Source organism: Nomia melanderi, chromosome 2 (assembly GCF_051020985.1).
Source record: "Nomia melanderi isolate GNS246 chromosome 2, iyNomMela1, whole genome shotgun sequence".
Lineage (NCBI taxonomy): Eukaryota > Metazoa > Arthropoda > Insecta > Hymenoptera > Halictidae > Nomia > Nomia melanderi.
This window is the reverse complement of record NC_135000.1, coordinates 16,180,462-16,204,648: the sequence shown is the minus strand read 5'-3', so window position 1 is coordinate 16,204,648 and position 24,187 is coordinate 16,180,462. Positions and strand designations below refer to the sequence as shown.

Genomic DNA, 24,187 nt, shown 5'->3' with positions numbered 1-24,187 from the left:
TAACGGAAATTACACAACAGATGAAATCAATAAAAATATTTGAAAACCCGGAAAATATGGAATAATATAACATAGATTCTTATTAGAAATAATAATAACATAGATTCTTTTAAACTTGAAATTAAAATTCAATTTTAGTGCTATAAAGAATTATTGATTAATATTCCTACCTTATAATATTGTAGTTTTTAAAAGTTCCTAGTCATATTTTGATCTTATAATGAACAAACTTTCAAATGCCAATTCTATTTGAAATAAAATAGCATTGAATGAATTATTTAAATTGTAATACAAAATTTGTTGCCATTTTCAAAACATTTAAATTTACTTTTAAATTAATACAATGTGTATAAAGTATGTTCCTCGTTCCTATGATATTTACTTATATGTTTTATGCATTTATTGAAATGTAGAACATACGAACTTAAATGTTCAGCTCATTGTCAGGTAAAAATACTCACTAAGCGTGTCACGTTATAGATTTATAATATGCCAATATCTATCAAAAACAAAACGAAAGTCGAGAATCGTTTACATGATTCCTCTATTGGTAAATCAAGTTATACAACTTTTATTTTTCATATAACTGCAAACCGAGGGTGACAGTTTCTTAAAGTTTCGACGTGTCTGTATCATAAATTGATCGTACCGAGAAATTCAACGAAAATTGTTCATAAAACCAGAAGATTCGAACCATCAAATGGCGTTACAATCGACTATTAAGCAAATAACAAAATTAGTATATATATTAATAATAATGAAAGTAATCATTACCTACTATAGTAACTAATAATTAAGGAAAACAAATTCGTTTCTTTAATTAATGTTTAATTCTTTTTAAGTGACATATTCATATCAATTATTAAATTTTGTTTATTTAAATGCGACATGTATAAAAATTTACAAATTCAACTCATGATATAAAATATTTAGTTTATATGTTAGATACATATACAATTATAGATATTCAAAGACAAAAACGTGAATTTCATTCAACTGAACAAAAAACTGTCAAACTGCGATGTTATTTCAATCACGCACGGACGAATTATTTAATTATTCTTAAAATGAAAATATTAAAATGCATGTGCACTTGCATACGCACGAGAATTTCATGCTGAACGCACACGCAAAAGAAACGAATTCAATTTTAACGGGTTGACAATAGTATATTATGTCATACATACTAAGTATCAGCGTACGTACACGTTTCACAGATATTTCAATTCGGTATGCCGGTTATTGTGAAGCGCACTAGAAGATTTAATTTTCATGAAATTTCATATGTCTCGGAACCATCGAAAGACGAACGAAAGTTTTCTGAATGCTTTCGACTGCCTGCAAAACTTTCAAACGACTTACATTTCGTGAAATGTAAGCCGAACTTCTCAGAAGCTTTAAGAGAATCCCTTTCCCTTTGCTTTCTGAATTACTACGGTTATAATCGAAATGACGTGTTACAGAATCAAATTTCACGGAAATTAATCGATCAACCTTATTTTGATATAAATTTCCAGCAGAAACTGTAATTTAACAAAATTTTATTTGAACACGTTGCATTAATTTTTTTTCGTGAATTCTTTAATCATTCTGGTTGAATCAATTTTAATCAACAACTCTACACAATGGTTCCCTATCCTTTTCATCAGCTATGTTTTCTTACTGTTTTAAGTGAGATGCATTGCCTATATGATAATTCCAACTCTTTCATTTCAATCGATTATTTTGTAATTTGTTTACCGTCATTCATGGAATAACGTGGAATTTTAAATGCAATTAAATTCTTTCGAAGTAATGAAAAATCATCAAGACGGATTTAAACTCTAGGAATCACACGTTCATAATGAAAGTCAAAGGACAAACCCGAAAACATATACATTTCAATTTAAAATAAAAATAATGAATTAGTATATTTTAATAGTCGCATTGGCAAGAGTGACAATACTTTAAGGATCATTAAAGAGGATATTTACATATATCTACTATTTATAGCTACTTAGATTTTTATAATGTCCAATACACTTATTTTGAAAAGCTCTAAGTTTTAATATATATTGTGCCATATCTTTAGTTTTAAGAAAATCATTAATAGAATAATTTAAAGAATAATTAACAGAGTCAAATATTATGGACAATCCATATTTCGCTATTTCTGGTCACCTTCACTCCAATTCCGGCAGATCTACTTTTATATTTTTTGCCACTATATTTCGCAGTTTTCGCAAAACTGATGTCCGCCACATAACCAAATACTTTTGTACAAAATTAACTGGATACTTTGAAAATACATTACTAGAAAATTATAAAAACTAATTAAAAGATGTAACAAACCTTCTTAACACTAAAGCTATCGAGCAATTACAATGACTTATTTTCGATATTTTATAAAAATTAGAACAATACGTTTTTGAAGATTCGAGTATCTTAGTCTTGTATCTGTATAAATACATCAATTTAATTATAAATCTTTCGCAAAGGTGCCTTCACAATTTAAGTACTTGCAAAATAAAAATTCCGAAGTGGGTCAATTGGATCCGCTCAAGAATTTTAGTGTTAAATTAAATTAGCAAATTTTTCTTGTCGTTATTAATGATAGATGATACTTGAAACACTTAATTAGAAATAAACACTCTTAAGTAGGTAACTTTATTCTTACGCCCATGTAAGCAGAAAACTTGTATTTTCTTAGAATTTCTTTAACTTGTATCTGAATTGGTATTAGTTTGAATATTCTACTCATCTCGCGAGCAGAAAAAAGTGTGTTATCTTTAAAGTCTCGAGAACGCTTTTCAGTCATCACACGAACTTTTATTTACACATCTCCGTGTAAATACACACATATGGATACGTAGGTATTTTCTTTACTACGTAGCGCTGAATGCTGTTGTGATATTTAAATAAAAAGGTGCCATATACTTGAAAGCCTTCTTAAAGCATTTTCTAAAAATAGGGTCACATCGAGTTAACGCTTCTTTACTTTTTTATGCAACTTCAAGCTTTTTATCAAGCCTGTGAAATGATAAAGTAACGATAATTTATTGTTTCATTAAAATTATTAACAAATAAAACCGGTGATACATTTCACTTTGAGTTTTGTGATTAGTTATCTTAAATTGGATTATAAACTTTGATTAAGCAAGGATTTAATTTCTATCTAAACTTTTCGAAGAACCTAACAATAAACATTTAAGTGTTTTGTACAACTGCTGAACTTTCACACTTTCATTAACAATATAATTTCCTCTCCTATATACTTCATTTATTATTTACAAAAGTAGAAAGTAAAAATATTGTATTGAACACTAATTTTGGATAAAAATTGGATTACGATCAAAATTTCTCGTATTGAAGCTAAGAAATATGGATGAATAATGAAAAACTCGACATTTCAAAGAATACTATTAAAAATTTGACTACTAAAATTATAATCACATAGAAAAAAAGTAACATCTCTAGGAGACATCGTCAAAATAATTTAATTTTATAAATAATTTTACAAAGTCTATAGAAAACATCGATTAAGAGTAATATAAACATTAGAACTGAAATATATTCACAAGTACTCAACCCTTTTCTATACCAACAAAATGAAATTGTTGATGTAATTTTCAATATTATTTATTATAGTTTCCTTATAGCCCTTGTAAAAATATAAATTGGCAGGCTAGAATTTAAATCTTTCTCTTTGCAGGGGGGAGTTTATTGTAATTTACAATCGCCCACTGACTATAATTAAAAATCCAGTGCATATTGCAATAATTACATTTGTGCTGACGAAAGCAGATAGTTTAGCCTAAATTATGGTATTTCTTATCGTATACCATGCAACTTTATGAATGGACAATATCATTATCGTTATCAACGTTTCAGCAAAATCGTCGGATAACTTGACATTTTATATTTCCAATTATCAATTCGTACCTTTGAGTGCGTATAGAAGCACAATATGAAAAATAAAAGATCATTCTTTTACTTTGGAAAGGTAGGATTTCTACATAAAGGGTTCAAAGAAATGGACGACATATTTCCATGGCTCTGGTACTCGTTATTTCCTACTTTAAAAGAGCGGTTCTATATGGTATCAATGCTTATACAAAAAATGTCATTGTCAAAGTTTTTAGGAGGATAATCCATATTTTTTTGTCAGAATTTCACATGAAATTCCATTTTTGATATTTAACTTAAGGAAAATATATCACTTAATGATATTAAAAGCAAGATTAAAATTGAACTTGATACTTGTATTTATATGATAATACTCTAATGAATAAACTATTAAAGAGAATGACAAGTAACTTATAATTAAAAATATTTTTACTGTTATATTGAGACTCAAAAGAACACATTAATGAAATATATTATACGATTTAATTTATTTAAAGTATTATACTAATTAGAGATATTTAAAGTGTATGTTCTTCAAATAAAATTTTCGTATTCATATAATTAAAGTAAGGTCATGGAAATTATTAATATAGGAACTAGAAGAAAGGAAGTTCGGTATTCATTACACATTAGATATTAAATACTACACAAAAATATTTAAGTAACATGTATTAGTATCTTTGTAAAATTATTATTTTTATAAAATAAAAGTATTCTTATAATCTGTTAAATATATGAATATGCAGATATCTCATTGATAGCATTAAAATATCACCATAGTCATTTCGGCAATGTATTGCAATAAATAATTATTATTACAGAAACAAGTATTAACAGACTATTGACCAATACGACAAAATATTTAATAATCTTTGTGATATTATTACGCACTTATCGTTAATAAGTTTTGCACATAATAAGAGGAATATAAAAATGAATCCACAAAATAAAAAATATGTAACTACATATAATAAATTTCGACCAATTAGTAAAACTAAATTGTTAATGCGAATATAGATTCTTATAAGCATTTACAAAGAAAGTGATTCCTCTATTAAGGAATTTTGTATTAAGATCTAAATGAAATAAAATTTCATTTTACTTTTGGATAATCATGCGATTATAAATAAAAACCACTAACACACTGATATTACCTTCACAATACCTCTTTTAATGACATGAGAAAATGATATCGTAATCACATAATTGTATAATTCTTCGCTCTACTTTTATCTTTACGTTACATATTGTCACTTCTTTAAAAGAAGTTCATTTCTTTTAAAAAAAGTTATAATACAACATTCATAGTATAAAAATAATTAAAGTAAAGTATTTCTTTAAAACTATGTACATATTTTATACAAAGATAATATATTTATAAAAATTATTTTGAGAATACTAACACCTTGACAACGGACAACTCGATATTGCATCAAAACGAATACCTTTCTCAGTTACAATTAATGAATATCAATATAAAGTATAAAATGAATAATTTATCAGAATAATAAGATGCTCAGTAAATTGCAAATCATTTCAGACATTTCTAATGAAGAAGAATCACACGATTAATGTAATCGATATACTACATATATACCAAAATATGTTTTCAATATAATAGGTCCGTCGATAAAATATTAAATTTTACTTCGATGCTTGTATAATAAAAGTATGTACAATATTGCTTAAAGAATCATTTGCCGTGTTCTAAAATAGTCGCAAATAATTGTTGTAATCTAAAGCATTTTTAATTAAATCACATTTTACTGACATTTTATTTTGCTATTGTTTATCATTAGGCAAAAATAAGAAAAAAATAAAATACCACAAAATCGTGCAACATAAAATACTAGTGAGATATTACTAAAAAAGTACTTTATAGTAACATTAAACTACATATTGATAACATAATCAATAATGTAATACTTCTTCACCCAATAAAAGTTTTGCATTGTACAGACTGTCTGCACAAAATTCTTATGAATGAGTTATAAAATTTTTTCTGATGAACGTAACAATAAACATTATTTAAATAGAAGTAACATGACACTGAAAAATACTGTTACAAATGTAGTGTGAATTTTTTTGAATAATTTCATATCTGAAATCATTTCATAACAATTTCTCTTTTACTTGTACATTATATCCTACGCAGCAGTTTGTGTATTGTCTAAATTTGTGTCATTCATAAGACTATCAACTCCAAAACTAAATCTGTCATTTATTTCTGTTACAGTTTCTCGAATTTTATCTACATTATTACATGTTAATAATCTTTGATTAAGTGGCACATAAGATTCACTTATACCAGCAAATTCGTCATCAGATTCATCACAAATTACAATACTCTTATGACATTCTTTATGTTCTGTTTTGACATTAGCGACTGTATGAGATTGATTATAGTCTTTGATATTATTCGTATTAAGTGGCACGTAAGATTCACTAATACCAGCAAATTCATCATCAGATTCATCACAAGTTACAATACTTTTATAACATTCCTTAGGTTCTGTCTCGATATTAGCGACTGTATTAAATTGATTATAGTCTTCAGTACTGTTCGTATTGAAATTTATTTCATTCGTAGGTACACTATTAAACTGAAAAACTCTTTTTTCACTACATATAGTATCAATTACTTCTGTCATATTTAGGTCATAGTCATCGTTGTCACTAACAAAATCATCTGGTGAAAGTTCATTAAACATTGTATCTAATGTAGTATTCAGTTTTGAATTTACTTTCTCTAATTGTAACACCTTATCAAACTGAGGACCACGTTTTATTTTATTATTAATACCTTGGGTCTCTCGTTGCCTTTCCCCCTTTTTACATCGTTTTGGTGTAATGCTCATTTCTTCAAAAGATTGTTCCAATAACAATGGGGGTTTTTTTGAAATAAATTCATGGATCTTCCTATTATTGCCAATATTTACTGGATCTTTATTACATTTTCTTGGTCGTCTTTTACGTTTTTCCACATTCTCCTCATTTATAACATTTTCTGTCTTCTTTTTAGTAGGTCGCTTTTTTGTTTTCAAGCTTCTTGCATTTTCAAACATTTCCACTAATTCTGGATAACATTTTACTACCAGAACTTGTGGTTCAATACTAGTTAACTCAAATAAAGTATCAATATTACTATCATTATGTTCTTTGTCCAATGACATACACTCCTTTAATTTTTCTATGATATCATGTTCATTTTGCCAAATTATTTCATAACTTGCAATTGACCTTATATTACGAATCTTTTTTATTGCCTCAGGTACAAATAAATCGGGTACTGATAAACGATTTTCAAGAGAAATGTTTGGTAAATGTAAAAGTTGCCATCGTGTTACTAGTGGAAAAATTTTTTCAAATGCATACTGTGGCTCCCAAGATAAATGTCGTTCCATGAAATCCTAATTATGAAAAAATTTATAAGTTTACAAAGTATACTTAAAATTCAATGTTTTATAGAAAGACTTACTATCAGTTTATTCATTTCTGGTTGTTTCCATTGAAGATCTACTTTTTTAGGTACTGGATCTTTCCTAATCAAGAACTCGTCTATCAATTCCTGATTAGGAAAATCTTCTAACAGAAGGGCTTTCTTCCGTAGAGAAATTTCATTTAATATCAATGTTCTTTTCTCTCTAAAAGAATATGTTTGAAGAAATTTTATATTCATTTTATATATCTTATGCAATATAAATAAAAGCTTACCTGTAAGAATCATTGCACTTTACAATAGTACCGCAATCTACACAACCTAACTTTGCATGTTTCTGTACTTTACCACTGTGACCACAAGATGTACATAGATTTGAATTTTGTAACTCAACATCTTTTTGATCTAAACTATTATCTGTTCTCCAACTTTTTATTCTAAAAGAAATAATCCACACATTTGTAAAATATATATTTATAAAAATATATTATATATTTATTATATTTTACATACCTTTCAAGGATATCTTCATCCTCTACAATCTTAAACAACTTTAAAGCAGCTTCTTTACCGACTCCACTTAAACCATCACTATAATCGCATCCACATAATAAAGCTAATGCTATCATTTTATTTCTCCCCAAATTTAATAATCTCTCTATTTTTTCTAAGCTATATTCATCCACAGCACCGCCAGAACCACCTCGATTTCCTTGAGCACTTGTACAAAAGTTTCTATATACTACCTTTGCTCCATACAAAAAGCAGTCGCTGTCTTGACTTATACATCCGTCAACAATCTATAAACATATTTACTATAATCAAAGTTAAGAAAAATTCATGTTAACACTAAATGTACCAATACTTTGTATATACCTATTCCTACATTAACCAGCGAAATAACTGGTTATAAAATAAAGATAAACAAGTTAAACGATAAACTTTTCTTAGTAAAAACAGAAACAGAGAAAAAGATAAAACTTAAAAAACTGGTTAATAAGACAATATAACAACTGATATAAAGTTAAATGAATGAAAGGAAATGCAAAATTTTTCATCAAATTTGAAAACCGATCATTTAACCAATTGTGGTACGTTTAGTGTTAATCAATATATAAAAATATATATACCCCATCTTCATTTAGGTAAGCACACATTGCTTCAGCTTCTCCATGTCCTTGCATGCAAGCTAAACCCATATACACAAGCATTTCTTTACACTCTTTAAGAATTCTGTTAAACTGCGATCTTCCTCCTTTTCGTACAGTCTTCCTTTCCCTGAATCCACTACGAATATCATTCCTTTTTGCAATGGTACTGTGTTTCAAAGTGGGTGCTTTCCCTTCCAAGACAAAAATAGGTGATATTCCTTGTAAAAGAAGGAAAGCTGTTCGAAAATATAAATTCCTATAATAAACAGTATAAAATACAATTTTATCTAATTTAAAATCCAAATGAATCGTCTTAAAAATGTGACATAAACGAACCTGAGATACATTTTCGGTTGTATCATATTATCTGTGACTGTTTGACTGTCTACAACCCAACAACTCAGATCAATTGCAACTGTTTTACCTTGAAGTTCAAACAGTGGCCTTCTCTCGCATAAAGGCGACAGAATATTCCAAAGATCTTTCACTCCCATTTTAAACACTTTGAATCAAATTCTACAACCAACTTCTGTCATAACCGCCATCTAGAGAACGCTTCTGTTAGGACTTCGACATTGTACCATATAGAAGTTCCATACTTTTTGTAAAACATACTCTTACTAAACATCTTTATTCGACAGGAATACAAAACATCCAGATATGTGTTCTACACACATTTTCTTATTTCTTATACAGCTCCACCAGATGTTATAACCAACAAATTAAATCGTAGAAGAAATTTATAAATTCCCTACTTCTCTTCTTATTATCACTTTTACTTATTATACAATACCAACTTATAGTGTTAATAAAACAAATTAATAAATATATGTATTAATAAATGAAATTAAAGCGTATTTCACAACGCGTCTATTCGAAGTAAATTACTTTATTGAAATAAAAGTGGATGCAAGAAAATATTAATAAACATAATAGAACACTCACTATTTTTATTTCAAAAACAAAGCTCATTATTTGAAGAAATCGACTTAGATTGATTTAATTTGCGTTTGTTCTTCTTTACTAGAGTTTATTATTTCCCAAATTTAAGTAACATGTATCCAAGTATGTAACAAAATTGGTAATTATTACGTCGTTTTACCGAACGAAATATTAATTCTAACTTTATAATATTCTAATGCTAGAAAAGACAACGATATTACGCATTATTTCTATCTTATCTGCAGTAGTATATAGGGCACACAACTGAATATCACTTCTCTGTGGTGATGAAAAATACTTTTTTCTATATTATTTGCTTCATATTCTTGTAAAGGTTGTAAAACAGAATTTAATTACTTTAAAGTCATATTGCATCAATTATACAATTTGAAGAAATTTGCTTTTGTGTTAGTGTTAAAGTCAGTAATCCACGATAACGACAGGATATGTTATCCATTTTTCGAAATTACACAATCTCTATACGAACATGGAACAAACAGTATACGGTTCCATTAAAAAAAATAACAGTAACCTTGAAATCTCGGGAAAATGGCCTTAGAAAAAATAGTTGTTTGTCAGCGTCAAATTTGTCCCCTTGAGTAATGTAATTTCATCCTCAAAAGTTTTTCTCTAATATTAAAAATAACGATAATTTGTAGATGTTGCCATTTACGTAAGACATTCTTCATAATCGACTTTCATTCTTATCTCTAATTTCCTGTGTTGGCTAGAATAACATGCGTTGCCCCTAGTCACCTAATAACCTGATAAATGCGTTGACAATGAAACTACTTTCATTGGACATTACATTAGCAATAATAGGATAATTCTGGGTGAGGTGACCTGATCTCATTTAAATTATCAAATATCGGTATTTTTAATTGCCTGTAGTGGTATATCGAATCTTGCGCAGAAGCCTATTTAACTAATTTTCTTACGTGTATTTACTTTCACAAATATAAATTACCTTTTGTTAGGTATTCGACTTACCCTATACCGAACAACTAAATCTTCCGATGCCCAAAACGATTAAATGGCCAATTTCATAAACGTTTCTTCGACTTTTGCAATTTTTGGTGCAATTGTCCTGACATTTTTAACTTTTAGATAGGACATTAACTTTGAACATTTTCATTTTGTTAAATTATTTTATAATGTTCAATAGATCAAATATTCGAAACCTGTTTGTTGCTTCCGACACGAATAGATCAGACATTAATAAACGATTGTTAAATAAAGTATAATATATTTAATAATGTAAAAGTCTCTGTCTCTCACTAACAGAAATATTTCTTCAAATACATTCTGTACTTTCCAATGCAACCTAATAATTAATTAACTGTAAAGGAACTCACAAGTTTACATCACGTAAGTACCATCTAGTAAATAATATTTTACGTAAAAAACAGTTTATCTATCGATTACTCATTTTCTTTTCGTCTCATCTTAATCAGAAACTCATGTATCAATTCTAAATTGAAAAAGTCTTTATGAAAGAAAGCTTACTTCCGTAAACATTATACGAAAGAAATTTTTGTCTTTGATTTACTTTTATCTGATTACGTCAATTTGTTCATCATTGCGACCATATCTTGCGTTTTTGAAAGAATTTTCGACTATTTCAAATTGTTTCTATGTCCGTCATACTTCACTGTCATAACATTTTCATTATTAAATGAAACGATATCATGAATATATTTATACCTCAGTTTCTTAGTAAATAGTTCGACACCTTCATGGAAATGGGTATCTAAGTAATCTAATCTACCGTTACGAGACAAGTTACATTGCACAGTAATTTTCTTACATTTTTCTTAAATAATCTTTATTACAACATTTTTCTGAGATTGATATTAGATCGCGTGAGATGTGATAAAATTATCGATTGGCACTGATTTATACTGGAAAATATCTGGGTCTCGTGTATAAAAACGATTGCTGGATCGATTCGCAATATCAGTTGTTGCAGTTGCATTTCAGACGAACAGACGTAACAAACAATACACTATGAAGGGTAAGTTTCTCCATGCAATAATTATTTAATTACAGTTTTGTTTCCATCCCCTCTTTCCTGAGAGGTCCATAATACAAATATCCTTGTCCAATAAACGTTTTCTCGAATGTAGAATTAACAGTATCCTTCTTAAATATTCGAACAATTAAAATTTTATTTTTTTACCTACGATTGATAATAGAAATTTCCAATATTAGCTTATGTTACCTTTTACAATGGTATAATTACTTTTATCCTGTATTAGCATTAAGAAAATTGATTTACCTCGTTAAAATAGCTCAGAATAGAGAATGGTCATATTGATGAGCATCATTTAAATGTAAATTAGTTTAATGTTTTAAATTTTCGACGTTTAACGCATTAACTGTTATGGTGGTTACCGATAACTGCAGCTTCCGAATTCCTTAAAAAAAATTACAATAAGAAGATTGGTGTTGAATAAAAATATTTAATAATGTAAATAATTAAATAATAATATAACGTAAAAACTGCGATTCCAAATTACTAATAATTAATTCTAACACCATTTGCTTTCGCTAGAAAAGAATAAGTAGTATTATACAAAACGCTCAAAATTCTCGTGGCAATCAAAATGTTAGTCGTTCGAATGCTTATGACGGCATGTATATAATTGTTTCTCCAACGTATATATTTTTATCAAATTACTAATTATTATATGTCCACGTCTATACATTCATTATACAATGTACAAACAAATACAAAGTTATTTCGGCAAACCTTAAAGATACATAAATACAGAGATATATAAGAATTTTCAATTAAATAGAAGAATAAGATTTTTCTATTCGTATGAAAACGTATATAATCAAAAAATTAGCATGTTTACATGATACTAAATAACACTGTTTTTATATTTCCAGGAATAAATGTGGTCCTTCTCGCCGTATTTGCCATAGCGGCCATAATTCACGTTTCTGAAGCCGTGTGGTGTCCACCAATCAATGAAGCATTAGTCACTTTACTTCCGAACCCGGCTAATTGTAAAACCTTTTATTCATGCAACGGTGGCGTAGCTACTTTATTAGAATGTCCTGTTGGACTTTATTTTAACCCCGAATTAAAAGTATGCGATTGGACAATACGTGACGAACGCTATAATTGTGAGGTGCTCCATCCCACTTCTACCCCAAGCTCTGTCAACCCCTCTACCGCAAAGAGTGTGCAATAAATAATTGTAATTGTAATATAAATATATACGTTGCTCTTAAAAACTTTACGGCACATGAAATAATATTTATATAATAATTACGAATAGTGTAGAGACGTCGAAATTTGTTAGTAGCAACATACATTTAGATATGCAAAATATGTAAGAAAATAAATAAGTCACAGCAAGAATGAATGTTGTTCTCATTTAATCTTTTTCGTTAAATCTAATTGAATTAACACAACCGCAATCGCTTTTAGTTGTGTTTTTATGTGAATTAAGCATTTTTTAATAACCAAATGTGGAGCAAACATTTAATCAAACTTTTTAAGATTCGACTAATAGAACTTTTTTATATAAAATTTTTAACTTTATGAACAATAGACTTCTACTCTTTTACAATTTGTTTAAAATAATGATAAATTAAACATCTTGTTTAAGAACCTTTACATTTATTCGCTAACGTACCTTTGTTGTAAAAGAGTCGAAATAAACTAATGAGACAATATGAAATTGTATATTCCTTATTCATTCCTTTTCTTTAATATTAATTTTTAATAACAATAATTTTATTTTTAAAATAATATTAAAACTAATATTTATTAAAGTAAGAATTTTAAAACTGATATTTCTGTACGCAATAAGGGGAAACATTTACTTTAACGAACGATTAAAAATAGTAATTAAAAGCAGTTTACCACATATTATTAAAATGAAAATATAAATGAATTTGCTTTTTAATTTCAAAAATACAAAGAGTCCCTGAACGTAAATAGTTATCAGCATGAATCTGTGGTTCATAGGTTTTCATAGTTAGCAGTATAAAACATGTGTAGAGTAACATACAATGAAATCCAAGCGCCACTTCTAGTGATCTTCCTTCATAGTGGTTTTAAACTTACATTCGTCCATACATTCCTATATTCGTAGATTTCGCGCTAGGAAAAAATAACGGAACATTTAACACATTATCATATCTCAATAAATTTTATAAATACCAGCTTCCTTCATCTTAAAGTGATAGAGTTCTTACGATATCAGACAAAATAATAATTATTTAATTACATACCCAATATTGCATTAATTTCATTGGCTGAGTTTGAACACAATTAAAGTTGTAATAAAAAATTATATGTTATTTAAAAACGTTACAGCCAATAATTTTTAATGAACATTACCAATTTCAGGAAATTCCTAATTCCTAATACCTATAACATTTTTTATTAAAATATGATGGTTAATATTATGTAATATAAAATGTGTTGCGTTACGCCGTTCGCGGTTAGGGAAAATTTAGAGAACTTTACGTGGGTAAGGTGCCCGTGGAGTACTAAGGTACTCTGCTCGTGGCGCGTGAAATAAACCTTATACTTTTGGTTGTGGAAATTTTGACTTCTGTTTTATTTCTGACTTTATAAGTAGTTAAACGTTCGAGTTTTGAAATTGTTCTGCTTTTTCGTTGTCGGCTCGCATCCCCTCTTCCTTGATCCTGTTTTCTCCTTCCGAGTCTCCTTGGCCCAATGGCAGAGGAGATCTGGTTAATGCGCGGACGATTCCATGTGCATATGCTGAGAGAAAGCGCGGGACCCAGAGAAACACATAATGTTCTCGTAAAAGCGAACGCGTCGACAGCTAACAATGTATCGAATTCGCCGAAGTGAGGACCGGATGTAACACGTGTCAACTTTTTGAAGAGAATTTATGGCCCCTTACAATGTATCGAATTTGCCGAAGTGAGAACCAAAGATGATTCTAGCTGAAAATAATAATTCTCTGGTTTCCAACTTTCTCTCAACTCGGCCGTCCGCGTTGAGTGTTTTACGATAATATACTGTGTCTATAATGTTCTCGCTAAACCGTTCGTAGTTCCCTCTCAATTTATGAGCTTCGACCACTGAACGCAGCTGTAGCTATCCTTGCCCGGCGTTACCGTCGTACTGTGCCTATCCAATTCACGCGATAGCATTACAAATGTATAAGAATTGAATTCTATTCTTGGCCCCCTAGTGGTAATAGTTGGAAATGCTGTCACAATCTTCTCATTTCAATAGTAGTTTTCTGTCCAATCTCTTTTATAGTTTTTGATTAGAAGCGTGGTCAGCCTTTTTGACTGCAATATTGTGGTTAGAATTGTTACCGTTAAAGTTTCTTTAAAAGCCAAAATGGCAAAATTCGATTTAACATCACGTATAGGTCAATATTTGGATCGACATTTAGTATTTCCTTTGCTGGAATTTTTATCTGCAAAACAGGTATAATAAAGTAAAAATGTTTTTAGCCATATGCAGTTTGGTTACAATTACACTTTTCAGATTTACGATGAGGACGAGTTGCTTCAAGCAAAGCTCGATATTCTCAGTAAGACGAACATGATTGATTACGCTATTGATATCAGACAACAGCTTTACCCCAATTTGGAAGTGCCAGAGGTATAAATATGTGTAGTAAATGAGTCTAAGAAGTAAATTCCATTGTTGATTCATTAAGATGTGCTCCCTAGTTTTAGAAAATTCATAAATGTTTATAAGTCACTTCTACGGCTTCCTTCTAAACATTTGCAAATGACATAAATATAAGGATTTCCATTGTAGGAATTAAAAGCACGTCGACAGGAGGTACTCCAAGAACTTGGTATTTTACAAAATAATGTATCAGTTGTTGTGTCTCTTATGAATAACGAAGAAGTCATGAAGAAGATGGAAAACATGCGAGATTCTAAAGCATTAAATAATTATCTGACTCAAGAATCTGATGTAAGTCAATAATAAATAACTTCTGATGAAACAAGCTCTAAAAAAACACTTAGTGACAATCTGTCATAAACATTAAAACTAAATTATTAAATATGCGGTACTATGTAATTATTAATACCACTGAATAAGAAAATTTATATTTTTGTATATGATTTTTAAATAATGAAAATATAATAATTTTATTTATTACATGTTGATAGTTCAGGGTCGAAATGATGGATAGTTTTGTGAAATTAGCGAAATATCGCTATGAATGTGGCAACTATTCTGTCTCAACGTCATATTTATATTTTTATATGCTTATAATGCCACCATCAGATAAGGTATGACAATGCTAAATCATAAAGTAATTAAAAAAAATTAATAGTATATTTTTATACAATTTCTTGTTAATTTTCAGAATTATTTAAATGTTCTTTGGGGCAAATTAGCATCAGAAATTTTGGTTCAAAACTGGGAAACTGCATTAGAAGATGTAAACAAACTAAGAGAGTATATTGACAGTAATGTTATAGGGAACTCTCTGCAAATATTGCAACAACGAACATGGTTAATCCACTGGAGTTTGTTTGTATTTTTCAACCATGTGAAAGGCAGAGATTTGATTATAGAAATGTTTCTATATAGACCCCAGTGAGTATATTTTTATTATCATATTAAGTAAATATATCAAACATGTTAAAAAATAAAAATTTTATATATAATTTTTAGTTATCTAAATGCTATTCAAACAACGTGTCCTCATATATTACGATATTTAGCAGCAGCTGTTATTGTCAATCGTTCTAGACGGTCTATATTGAAAGATCTTGTAAAAGTAATACAACAGGTAAAGAAATTTTTAACAGTTTTTAAGTAAATTAGATTTTTTTATGAAAATTTTATTCTACCGCAAATAATATTATTATATATACCGTGAAGACTTATTCTTTTGTTTTGTTAACAGGAATCGTATACATACCGTGATCCAATTACTGAATTTTTGGAGCATTTATATGTCAATTTTGATTTTGATGGAGCAAGGCAAAAATTGCAAGAATGTCAAACAGTTGTATTTAATGACTTTTTCTTAATTGCATTATTAGGTGAATTTGTTGAGAATGCTCGATTAATGATTTTCGAGACATTCTGTCGTATTCATCAATGTATCAGTATTGGGTACAGTAACATATTTTTACGCACAGTGGTACCTCGACTTACGAACTTCATTCATTCCAGTTTGAAATTCTGGTAAATTGTCGAAAAGTTTGTATCTCAAAACTCAGTTTTCTATTATATTATAACTCGGGATTATAAAAGCATTACGGTTCGTTTCTGGAAATTAAGTTCGTATATAAAGGTCAAAATCTATTTTTTTCGTACTCTAGTACGAAAAAACTTTATATGTTGAAAAGTTCGTATGTAGAGCGGTTTTTAAATTGAGGTACTACTGTACATTATAAATGAGAATTATGTTTTCAATATATTTACAACATATATTTATTTTGCAGAATGTTGGCAGAGAAATTAAATATGAAAGCAGATGTAGCTGAATGTTGGATTGTTAATTTAATACGGAATGCAAGATTAGATGCCAAAATAGACAGTAAATTAGGTCACGTTGTAATGGGTGGACAGCCTGCATCACCTTATCAACAGTTAATTGAAAAAGTAGAAACGCTAAGCGTGCGAAGCGAAGCGTTGGGTAACTTAATTGAACGCAAGTTAAAAGCTAAAAATCAGGACCCTGTAAGTATAGTGTGGAACTAAGGAAGGTTAGTATCATTCAAAATCATTTTTCATGCATTACTACTTTCCCCTCTTTTCCGTCTTCTTATTGATTCAAAATAATTCTCTTCATCAAGAAATATGATCTTTTATTAACAACTTTAATTCAACATTGTTCAATCATTTCTCACTCACTTTTTCTTTTTAATCGCTACAAGATTAATTTCTTAACAACATTACTGTATCCTATGCATATGTTACTCTCGTATAATGAAAATAAAAGGAGAATTGTATTATACTAATATTTGTTTATTAGCCTTTTTAAAAATGAACTATTAAATTAAGAATTACACTAACATTGAATGATACACTCGGCCCTCAATTTACGCAGGTTCCTTTTTTACGCAGTAGTTCTTTTGCGTGATCTGGATTTAGTCAAATCAAATAAATTGTACTTTTTTTCCTGAAATGTCATTATTATTTCTTTTGTTTGGCTGTATGAAATAAATATGTATTTGTAAAACCTATATCAGCTTTTCGTTCTAATATTTTATTTTCTTTTATATGGACAGTCTCTATTTACGTGATTTTCTTTCACGTAAGACAAATCTACGTGGAACGGATTTTCGCGTAAATCGAGGGTCAGGTGTATATATACAATTTACAAGGTATTGTCCATTCATCAAGTAATTCTTATATTTCTAAATCAAACACGAAAAGAAAGAATCTAACTTTTTTAAATTCTCTTATTTATATGTATTATACAAAAACTTTCTTTACAGTATCAAAATTCTTGGAATTTGGATTTATGATATCGTGACATAATTCTCAACGATACTATTAAACATAGTATTTGAATTATCTCCAAGTACAAGCAGAATATCAACACTCAAAGCATATGTTCGTAAGGAAGTCCGTGCAAAGATTTATTCGTAAAAATAATATATTTTTATTCATATATATTTTACAAAAAAGAAAATGCTATGAATAAAAATATATTTGCATGAATATTTCATGAATACATATATGCACACATTGCGATACAAAAACTACTTGTAATATGTATTCGTATGTTTCATACTTAGAAATGTGAAAAAAAGAGAATTAAATACTTGTATTAAAAAAAATATATACTTTCCATATCGAACGTTTTGTAATAGATATTGGAAAAACATGTTTAATGCGAAAATTGTAATCGAACAAGCGGAAGAATTTTTGAAAACATAAAACTGTATAAATCCATACCTTCCATGAAAAACTTTATCGTACATTTTATATTAAAAACATGAATTGACATATTCAAAAATAAAGTAATTTTGAAAAGATATTATAAGTAGTCATTAATGATATCATTTATTTCTGTGTAAGAATTGATGGAAAATATAAAATCCTGTGTACAAAAGAAATGTAATTTTAAAATTCAATAACGAATACCTTGATGTACATAAAATGTTCAAGATTTTCTAATATTATTATAAGTCATTATGAAATAGTCGTTTTGTCAAATAAAATGATAAATTCTGTCTATGAATCTTCTGTACCAGAAAACACAAAACTGCAACCAGTGTAAGAATCTTGGTCGATACAATATTTTAACACGTTCCTCCAATACGGATCTTGAGCTAATAGTCTTGGGCATCCTAAAACTATTACTAAAACACGAGCACGTGTAATTGCAACATTGAGTCTTCGAGGACACGCAACAAACCCAAGAGAGTGTTTAATATCATCATTTATGAAATCGTTTGAAGACCTTACAACTGAAATAATGATAACATTACGTTCCTGACCTTGAAATCCTTCAACACTACTTATTTTTGGTAACTCCACATCCAATTGCATAAGTAAATCTCGAATTTCAAGAACCTACATTAAAACAATAAAATAGATCAAATATGAAATAATTTATAAATATTATTTAAATAGAATTCAAATATTTTACCTGTTTTTGGTAAGGAGTTATGATTCCAATATCATTCGGTGAAAGACCACATTTATATAATTTCAACAAGTAAAGATATACCTGTGTGGCTTCTTCCGGGTTATACCAACTAGGACTGTCATTATCTTTACGATTCTCTCCATTTACACCATGAAAAACTATAGTCGGTGGTGAATCTTTCCTTTCCGGTAATTCAGCAGCTAATGTACGTAAAAGTTTTGCTTCTTTGCTTCTTTTGGAGGATATCTACATTATTTAATTAAATTTGTATTGAGTAGTAAAATATAATTTTAAAAAGTATATTCTTACAGATATACATACTTGTGATATTAATTCAGAATCATAGAACATAGAACTTGACAATTCCAATATCTCCGGTAAACTTCGATAATTAATAACTAATTTTGTGACTAGACGAGGATCATAATTAGTTTGAAAACCACTTGGGTCTTTTTGATATGGAAAGTGTTGCAATAATCTTACTAAAAACGATTCGTCTAAACCAAAAGTATTGGCTATTTTACTTTGTACAACTGGACCAAGTTGCAATGGATCCCCCGCAAGTACTACTTGTCCATAATCGGAATGTATGAAATTCAGTGGAATCATAATTTCTGGTTCTGTTGCCTGACCAGCTTCGTCAATTAATACATGTGTAAAATGTCCATGAGGAAAGCCTATATTATGCAATATTCCTAATGCAGTACATGTACCAATAGTAATTCTATGACGTCCAAGTGTGCTCATAGTACAATTTAATCTTGGTCCAAATCCATCGTACTTTGTTCTTTCATGTGTTCTCTCTTCAGCTAATTCTGCAGTAGCACAGTACGGCAACAATTTGTCAGATATAGAATCACTGCCCAAACAATGATGAGCTACAAGTCGTACCTATTAAAAACAAAAAAATAATTCTTAGTTAAATTAATTTAAAAATTTATAACAGAAAACACATTTAAGACAGTTGATATCTTTTATGTTCGTTGAAATGAAATGAAATTATATAAATCTTATAAGTCTAATTCGATAAGAATTATTAAGTTTTTATAATGTTACTGTTATACATTTTTATCCAAAATACCATGTCACCAGGTTTGAGAACACCACTATCTAGAAGTCTTTCTGCTATCAGATTGGCTGAACTATTAGATGGTGTTGCAATTAACAGTCGGCTGTTTGATATGGTTGATAATATCTGTAAAATTGCTTCGCAAAGAGTAATAGTTTTCCCAGTGCCAGGAGGTCCGAAAATTATATAAGGTAATGGTCGTGCATGTCCTCTCAAAATGTTTCTTACAGCTTCCTTCTGATAGTAATTTAAACTTTTATTAAACCAAATTAATTTTCTTTTTCTAACTTGCGAAATATATGGTTCTAATTCAGTATCCTCAGAAAAAATTGGTGTAGAGTTTTCTGCATTCTTTCCTGCTCTCGATTCATTTTTTGCTGTGTTAGTTTCAATAGATTGATTATCTTTTATTGTTATAGCAGAGGTAGTTGTAAGTTCTGAATTTTGTTCTATTGATTTCACATTAAACAATCTTTCTACAACTGACATTCTTTTAGACGACTTTGATGTATTACTAGATTTATTGCTCATGGATGTGTTAGTACTTGTACAAGAAGATTCCGATGATATGGAATCAGTCCGCTGATGAATAATCTGTTTTGGTATTGTCTCATTTAATAATTCAATTTCTTCAAGATTTAATTGAGAATCTTTTTCAATCACATGAGTGGGAAATAAAAAGTTAGAACCCAAACGGCAAGTAGCCATGTTAATAGCATTATGACAACGTTGCACAGCAGATTGTGAACATTTAAACATTACTTGACAGTCCTCACAGTTGTATTCCTGATGAAATTTCTCATTAAATTTCAAAAAAATCTCTGAACTTGTAACTTTGTGAATAAACCCTTCATACTTCCGTTTTCCTACTTTAAATATAATATAATTTAAATATAATATAAAAATAATTTAAATATAATAATAAAATTGTAATAATTATATAATTATATATAATAATTAAATATAATATTTAAATATAATTTTCATTTTATACATTACGATTCACAATTATATTTTTAGAAAAATTTAATTATATTTATAATTATATTTATGCATTAATTATTATTAATGCATACTTATTGTAAATATAATTATAAATAAATAAATAAATTAGATATTTATTTATAAAATTGAAGCACGTAAAAAATAATGAAAATAATTATCGGATTCTATTAAATAAGAAACTAAAAGTTGTAAACATACCTTGAGAATTATCCCATTTAAAAGATACTATAGCTCTGTCACCAACAATTAGAGATGGACGTTTCTCAGCAAGGCCAGGTACTTGCATTACTAGATATTCTCCAGATGGTCTCATAATTGTGGTTTCAATGCTGTATTGTTGCATGTTTATTACTTGAGCAATTTCTTCTAAATATAATAAAGCGTGAAAACGATCTTTGTACGATTGAAAGGTAAGTTTACTTAATAGAATAGGTATAGCATTCCCCATAGCATATGTACATTCTGTTTGGGATTTTCCATCATTTATACATTGCAATATTATGTCCCAGTAATGTTTAGGAACTTTGAACATCACATTGCGTACTTTAATGAACGATGGTGGTTTACATGAACGAACGCCTGGAATATACATTGACTGATTCCAGTCACCCAAATCTGATATATGACATCCATTGGTTTTAATATTGCTGCTCTTAGAATATACTTTATTATGTATATTTTTAGGTTTAACTGTTATATAAAAGATCCTTCCAATTTCAAAATCTTTAAAACTGAAGATATATAATTCTTCACTTGTACCAACAAATTTTGCTTTACATTTAAATGTATAAATTAAAGTATCAGAAGGATTTAGTACTGAAATCGTATCTATTTTAGGCTGTATTAATTCTAATTGCGACTGAGCTTTCTTGATCATAAAACAACCTTTTTGTAATACATGAGAAGTATTGCCCACATTTTGTATCGTAACAGTCACAATCTTTTCTTCTGATATATTTAAATCGATATTTAAGTTATTTGTGATTATTATGCCACATTTATTTTTTGTGAGCGTATTTACATTTTGTTTTGTTAAAGGTGCCTTCCATAACATTGGCAGGGTATGCTTTTTTGAAGCCTAAAAAGACAAATTACTCTAATAGATTTATTAAAATATTGATTAAATTATTTGAAAAAAATTAATTTAATAATTTTATGTTAAAAATGTTTCTATACTTATATTATGTTCAACTATAATGTACTTATTGCAAGTCACACGATACATGATATTTATTATAACCATGTTTAGATTACTTATTGTTAATGTTACAAAAATTACCCCTAGTAACTTTTCTAAATAGTTGAATATTAATTGAATAAAGTGACTTAAGTAGTGAGTATAATGAATTTTTTAAGCAATTTTATTGGTACAAAAAGTCAAAAGAAGATAATGTTTTCTACTTTGATTATATAAACTTGTTAAAACATTCTCCAAGTAGCATTATAATGTTTTATTTTTATATTCTTCCAAAAATGCAAATCTCTAAAGAAGTAAAAATTTTATTATGATTTGTATTCTTTTCTGTAAATAATAAATTAATTTTTTTAGTTCTCATATTGGTCAAGTTCTTTAAAAAATAATTATTATAAATATTATTAATACTTTGAACACTTTTCAGTTAACACTTACCTGAACCATTGGAACTACAGTTAATGACCTCCAAGTATAAAACCCTTGATCACTTTCAATGCTATCACTAATTACTTTATCACCGACGCAAGGAATATAACCGGAGTCACATATCCTTTTGTTAAATACGATATCCTTTCCAATAGTACCAATTTCTTTGACCGAGTCATAACTAGATATAGTTCCAATATCCAATTTCGACCGTAAAGGTTTTATTCTTCTTATCTGCAAGATTTCTTCTTGTGAATCATAACTTTCACTATTAACTTTTATTTCTGCTTCTATCTGTAACCAATCTCCAATTACAGGAACAAATTCCGACTGCACTTTATTTAAATTGACACAAATATTATTAGGTTCAACAAATAACTCTCGGTTCTTGCATGTCAATACTTTCCCAATCATAGATTTAATTGATATTTGTGTTTCAATAAATTCTGTTTGAGACTTTGTAATTGCATTATCCCATGAATCATCTGTTGCAAATATAATCTCTTTTATTTTATGTTCATTTTCATAACCCTCTTTTAAACTCAAATAATAAACTTTATCGCCCACTTTAAGATTATTTACTGTAGAGATATTTGCTGCATCGCATACATAAAAACTATCAACCATGACATAATCAGTGGTGATAAGAGTAATTTTTCCAGTCTTATAACAACAATCATTTTTATTAAAGAACTCATTTCCCTTTATATCTTTTTCATAAGCATTCTCAATACGAGCTACAACGCTGCTGATTTCATCAGTATCATTTTTACTAGATAACTTATATCCTATGATATATTTTATAAAAGTATATATTAATGACAGCATGTTCAATTTCTATTATTCCTATCCATATACCTACAAATATTATTTTCAATTAATATTCTTATTAATACTTTCAATTCAATAGAAACAATGTTGATAGTCGATACGGTACCGATCAATTGGCTGATATCTCCACTCCGTTGCTTTAATATAATCCAGTTCTTTCTTCAACGACTGAACACGTTTTAAGTGTAACTCTCGAAGTAAACGTTTCTGTTGCTTTTGCTCTTGTAATTCTGATTTCATTTGATTCAAAATTTTTGATGTTTGATTACCATTGGAGGTTAATTCTGAATCTTGAGACTCCGATGTTCTCTGTCCTGGAGAATGGCCCAAAGTTCCGGATGATAAAGCAGAAGAATTCATAATTTCACGAGAAACCTTTTGAAATCAGTTTGTAGAGTGTTTGACAATCATCAGACACATGTGTTTTCTCAAATTGCATTGTTAGTTCATATTACAAAACTTAGTGTAGTATATAAACATGTTTACATAATCAACCAATCGATAACAGGAAATATAGCGGGAAAATTATTTGCGCAGTTTAAATTTTGAAAATATTTTCATATGTCTTATCACAGACGAGGTATACAGTTAATATTTCATATTAACATTTGTCTTTATTGTATATTCATTCCAATATATTATAAACGTAATAAAATATTT

General features: G+C 28.6%; 4 protein-coding genes and 1 long non-coding RNA gene across 8 annotated transcripts; 2 read left to right on the top strand and 3 right to left on the bottom strand.

Annotated features, from left to right (window-relative positions):
• Positions 1–4,537: 4,537 nt before the first annotated feature.
• Positions 4,538–9,924, bottom strand: Gen (XPG-like endonuclease). Of its 2 annotated transcripts, XM_031986195.2 has the most exons (7): positions 9,091–9,924; positions 8,812–9,020; positions 8,455–8,731; positions 7,838–8,124; positions 7,600–7,761; positions 7,364–7,529; positions 4,545–7,295 (listed from the first exon to the last, which is right to left on the bottom strand). In XM_031986195.2, the coding sequence occupies exons 2-7, from the start codon at positions 8,967–8,969 to the stop codon at positions 6,033–6,035; spliced, it is 2,313 nt and encodes a 770-aa protein (XP_031842055.1). In that variant the 5' UTR covers positions 8,970–9,020; positions 9,091–9,924; the 3' UTR covers positions 4,545–6,032. The 2 variants fall into 2 exon arrangements, with proteins under 2 accessions (XP_031842056.1, XP_031842055.1); XM_031986196.2 differs by lacking the exon at positions 9,091–9,924 and having other exon boundaries at positions 4,538–7,295; positions 8,455–8,711; positions 8,812–8,962.
• Positions 9,925–11,029: 1,105 nt separating this feature from the next.
• Positions 11,030–12,412, bottom strand: LOC143174187 (uncharacterized). Its single transcript, XR_012997922.1, has 3 exons — positions 12,279–12,412; positions 11,696–11,834; positions 11,030–11,596 (listed from the first exon to the last, which is right to left on the bottom strand). It is a non-coding gene; the product is annotated as an uncharacterized LOC143174187 (long non-coding RNA).
• Positions 11,265–12,790, top strand: LOC116431155 (chondroitin proteoglycan 2). The gene is made up of 2 exons (XM_031986198.2): positions 11,265–11,431; positions 12,313–12,790. The coding sequence occupies exons 1-2, from the start codon at positions 11,425–11,427 to the stop codon at positions 12,618–12,620; spliced, it is 315 nt and encodes a 104-aa protein (XP_031842058.1). The 5' UTR covers positions 11,265–11,424; the 3' UTR covers positions 12,621–12,790.
• Positions 12,791–14,650: 1,860 nt separating this feature from the next.
• On the top strand, positions 14,651–18,384 carry eIF3e (eukaryotic translation initiation factor 3 subunit E). 2 transcript variants are annotated; one of them, XM_076364620.1, is made up of 9 exons: positions 14,651–14,851; positions 14,912–15,028; positions 15,191–15,352; positions 15,553–15,675; positions 15,753–15,985; positions 16,064–16,181; positions 16,299–16,510; positions 16,843–17,080; positions 17,842–18,384. In XM_076364620.1, the coding sequence occupies exons 1-9, from the start codon at positions 14,762–14,764 to the stop codon at positions 17,869–17,871; spliced, it is 1,323 nt and encodes a 440-aa protein (XP_076220735.1). In that variant the 5' UTR covers positions 14,651–14,761; the 3' UTR covers positions 17,872–18,384. The 2 variants fall into 2 exon arrangements, with proteins under 2 accessions (XP_076220735.1, XP_031841975.1); XM_031986115.2 differs by having other exon boundaries at positions 14,652–14,851; positions 16,843–17,106.
• Positions 18,385–18,524: 140 nt separating this feature from the next.
• On the bottom strand, positions 18,525–23,782 carry armi (probable RNA helicase armitage). Of its 2 annotated transcripts, none has more exons than XM_031986112.2 (7): positions 23,634–23,782; positions 22,706–23,554; positions 21,274–22,153; positions 20,083–20,939; positions 19,323–19,892; positions 19,002–19,247; positions 18,525–18,925 (listed from the first exon to the last, which is right to left on the bottom strand). In XM_031986112.2, the coding sequence occupies exons 2-7, from the start codon at positions 23,522–23,524 to the stop codon at positions 18,584–18,586; spliced, it is 3,714 nt and encodes a 1,237-aa protein (XP_031841972.1). In that variant the 5' UTR covers positions 23,525–23,554; positions 23,634–23,782; the 3' UTR covers positions 18,525–18,583. The 2 variants fall into 2 exon arrangements, with proteins under 2 accessions (XP_031841972.1, XP_031841973.1); XM_031986113.2 differs by having other exon boundaries at positions 20,083–20,936.
• Between the last annotated feature and the right edge of the window lie 405 nt (positions 23,783–24,187).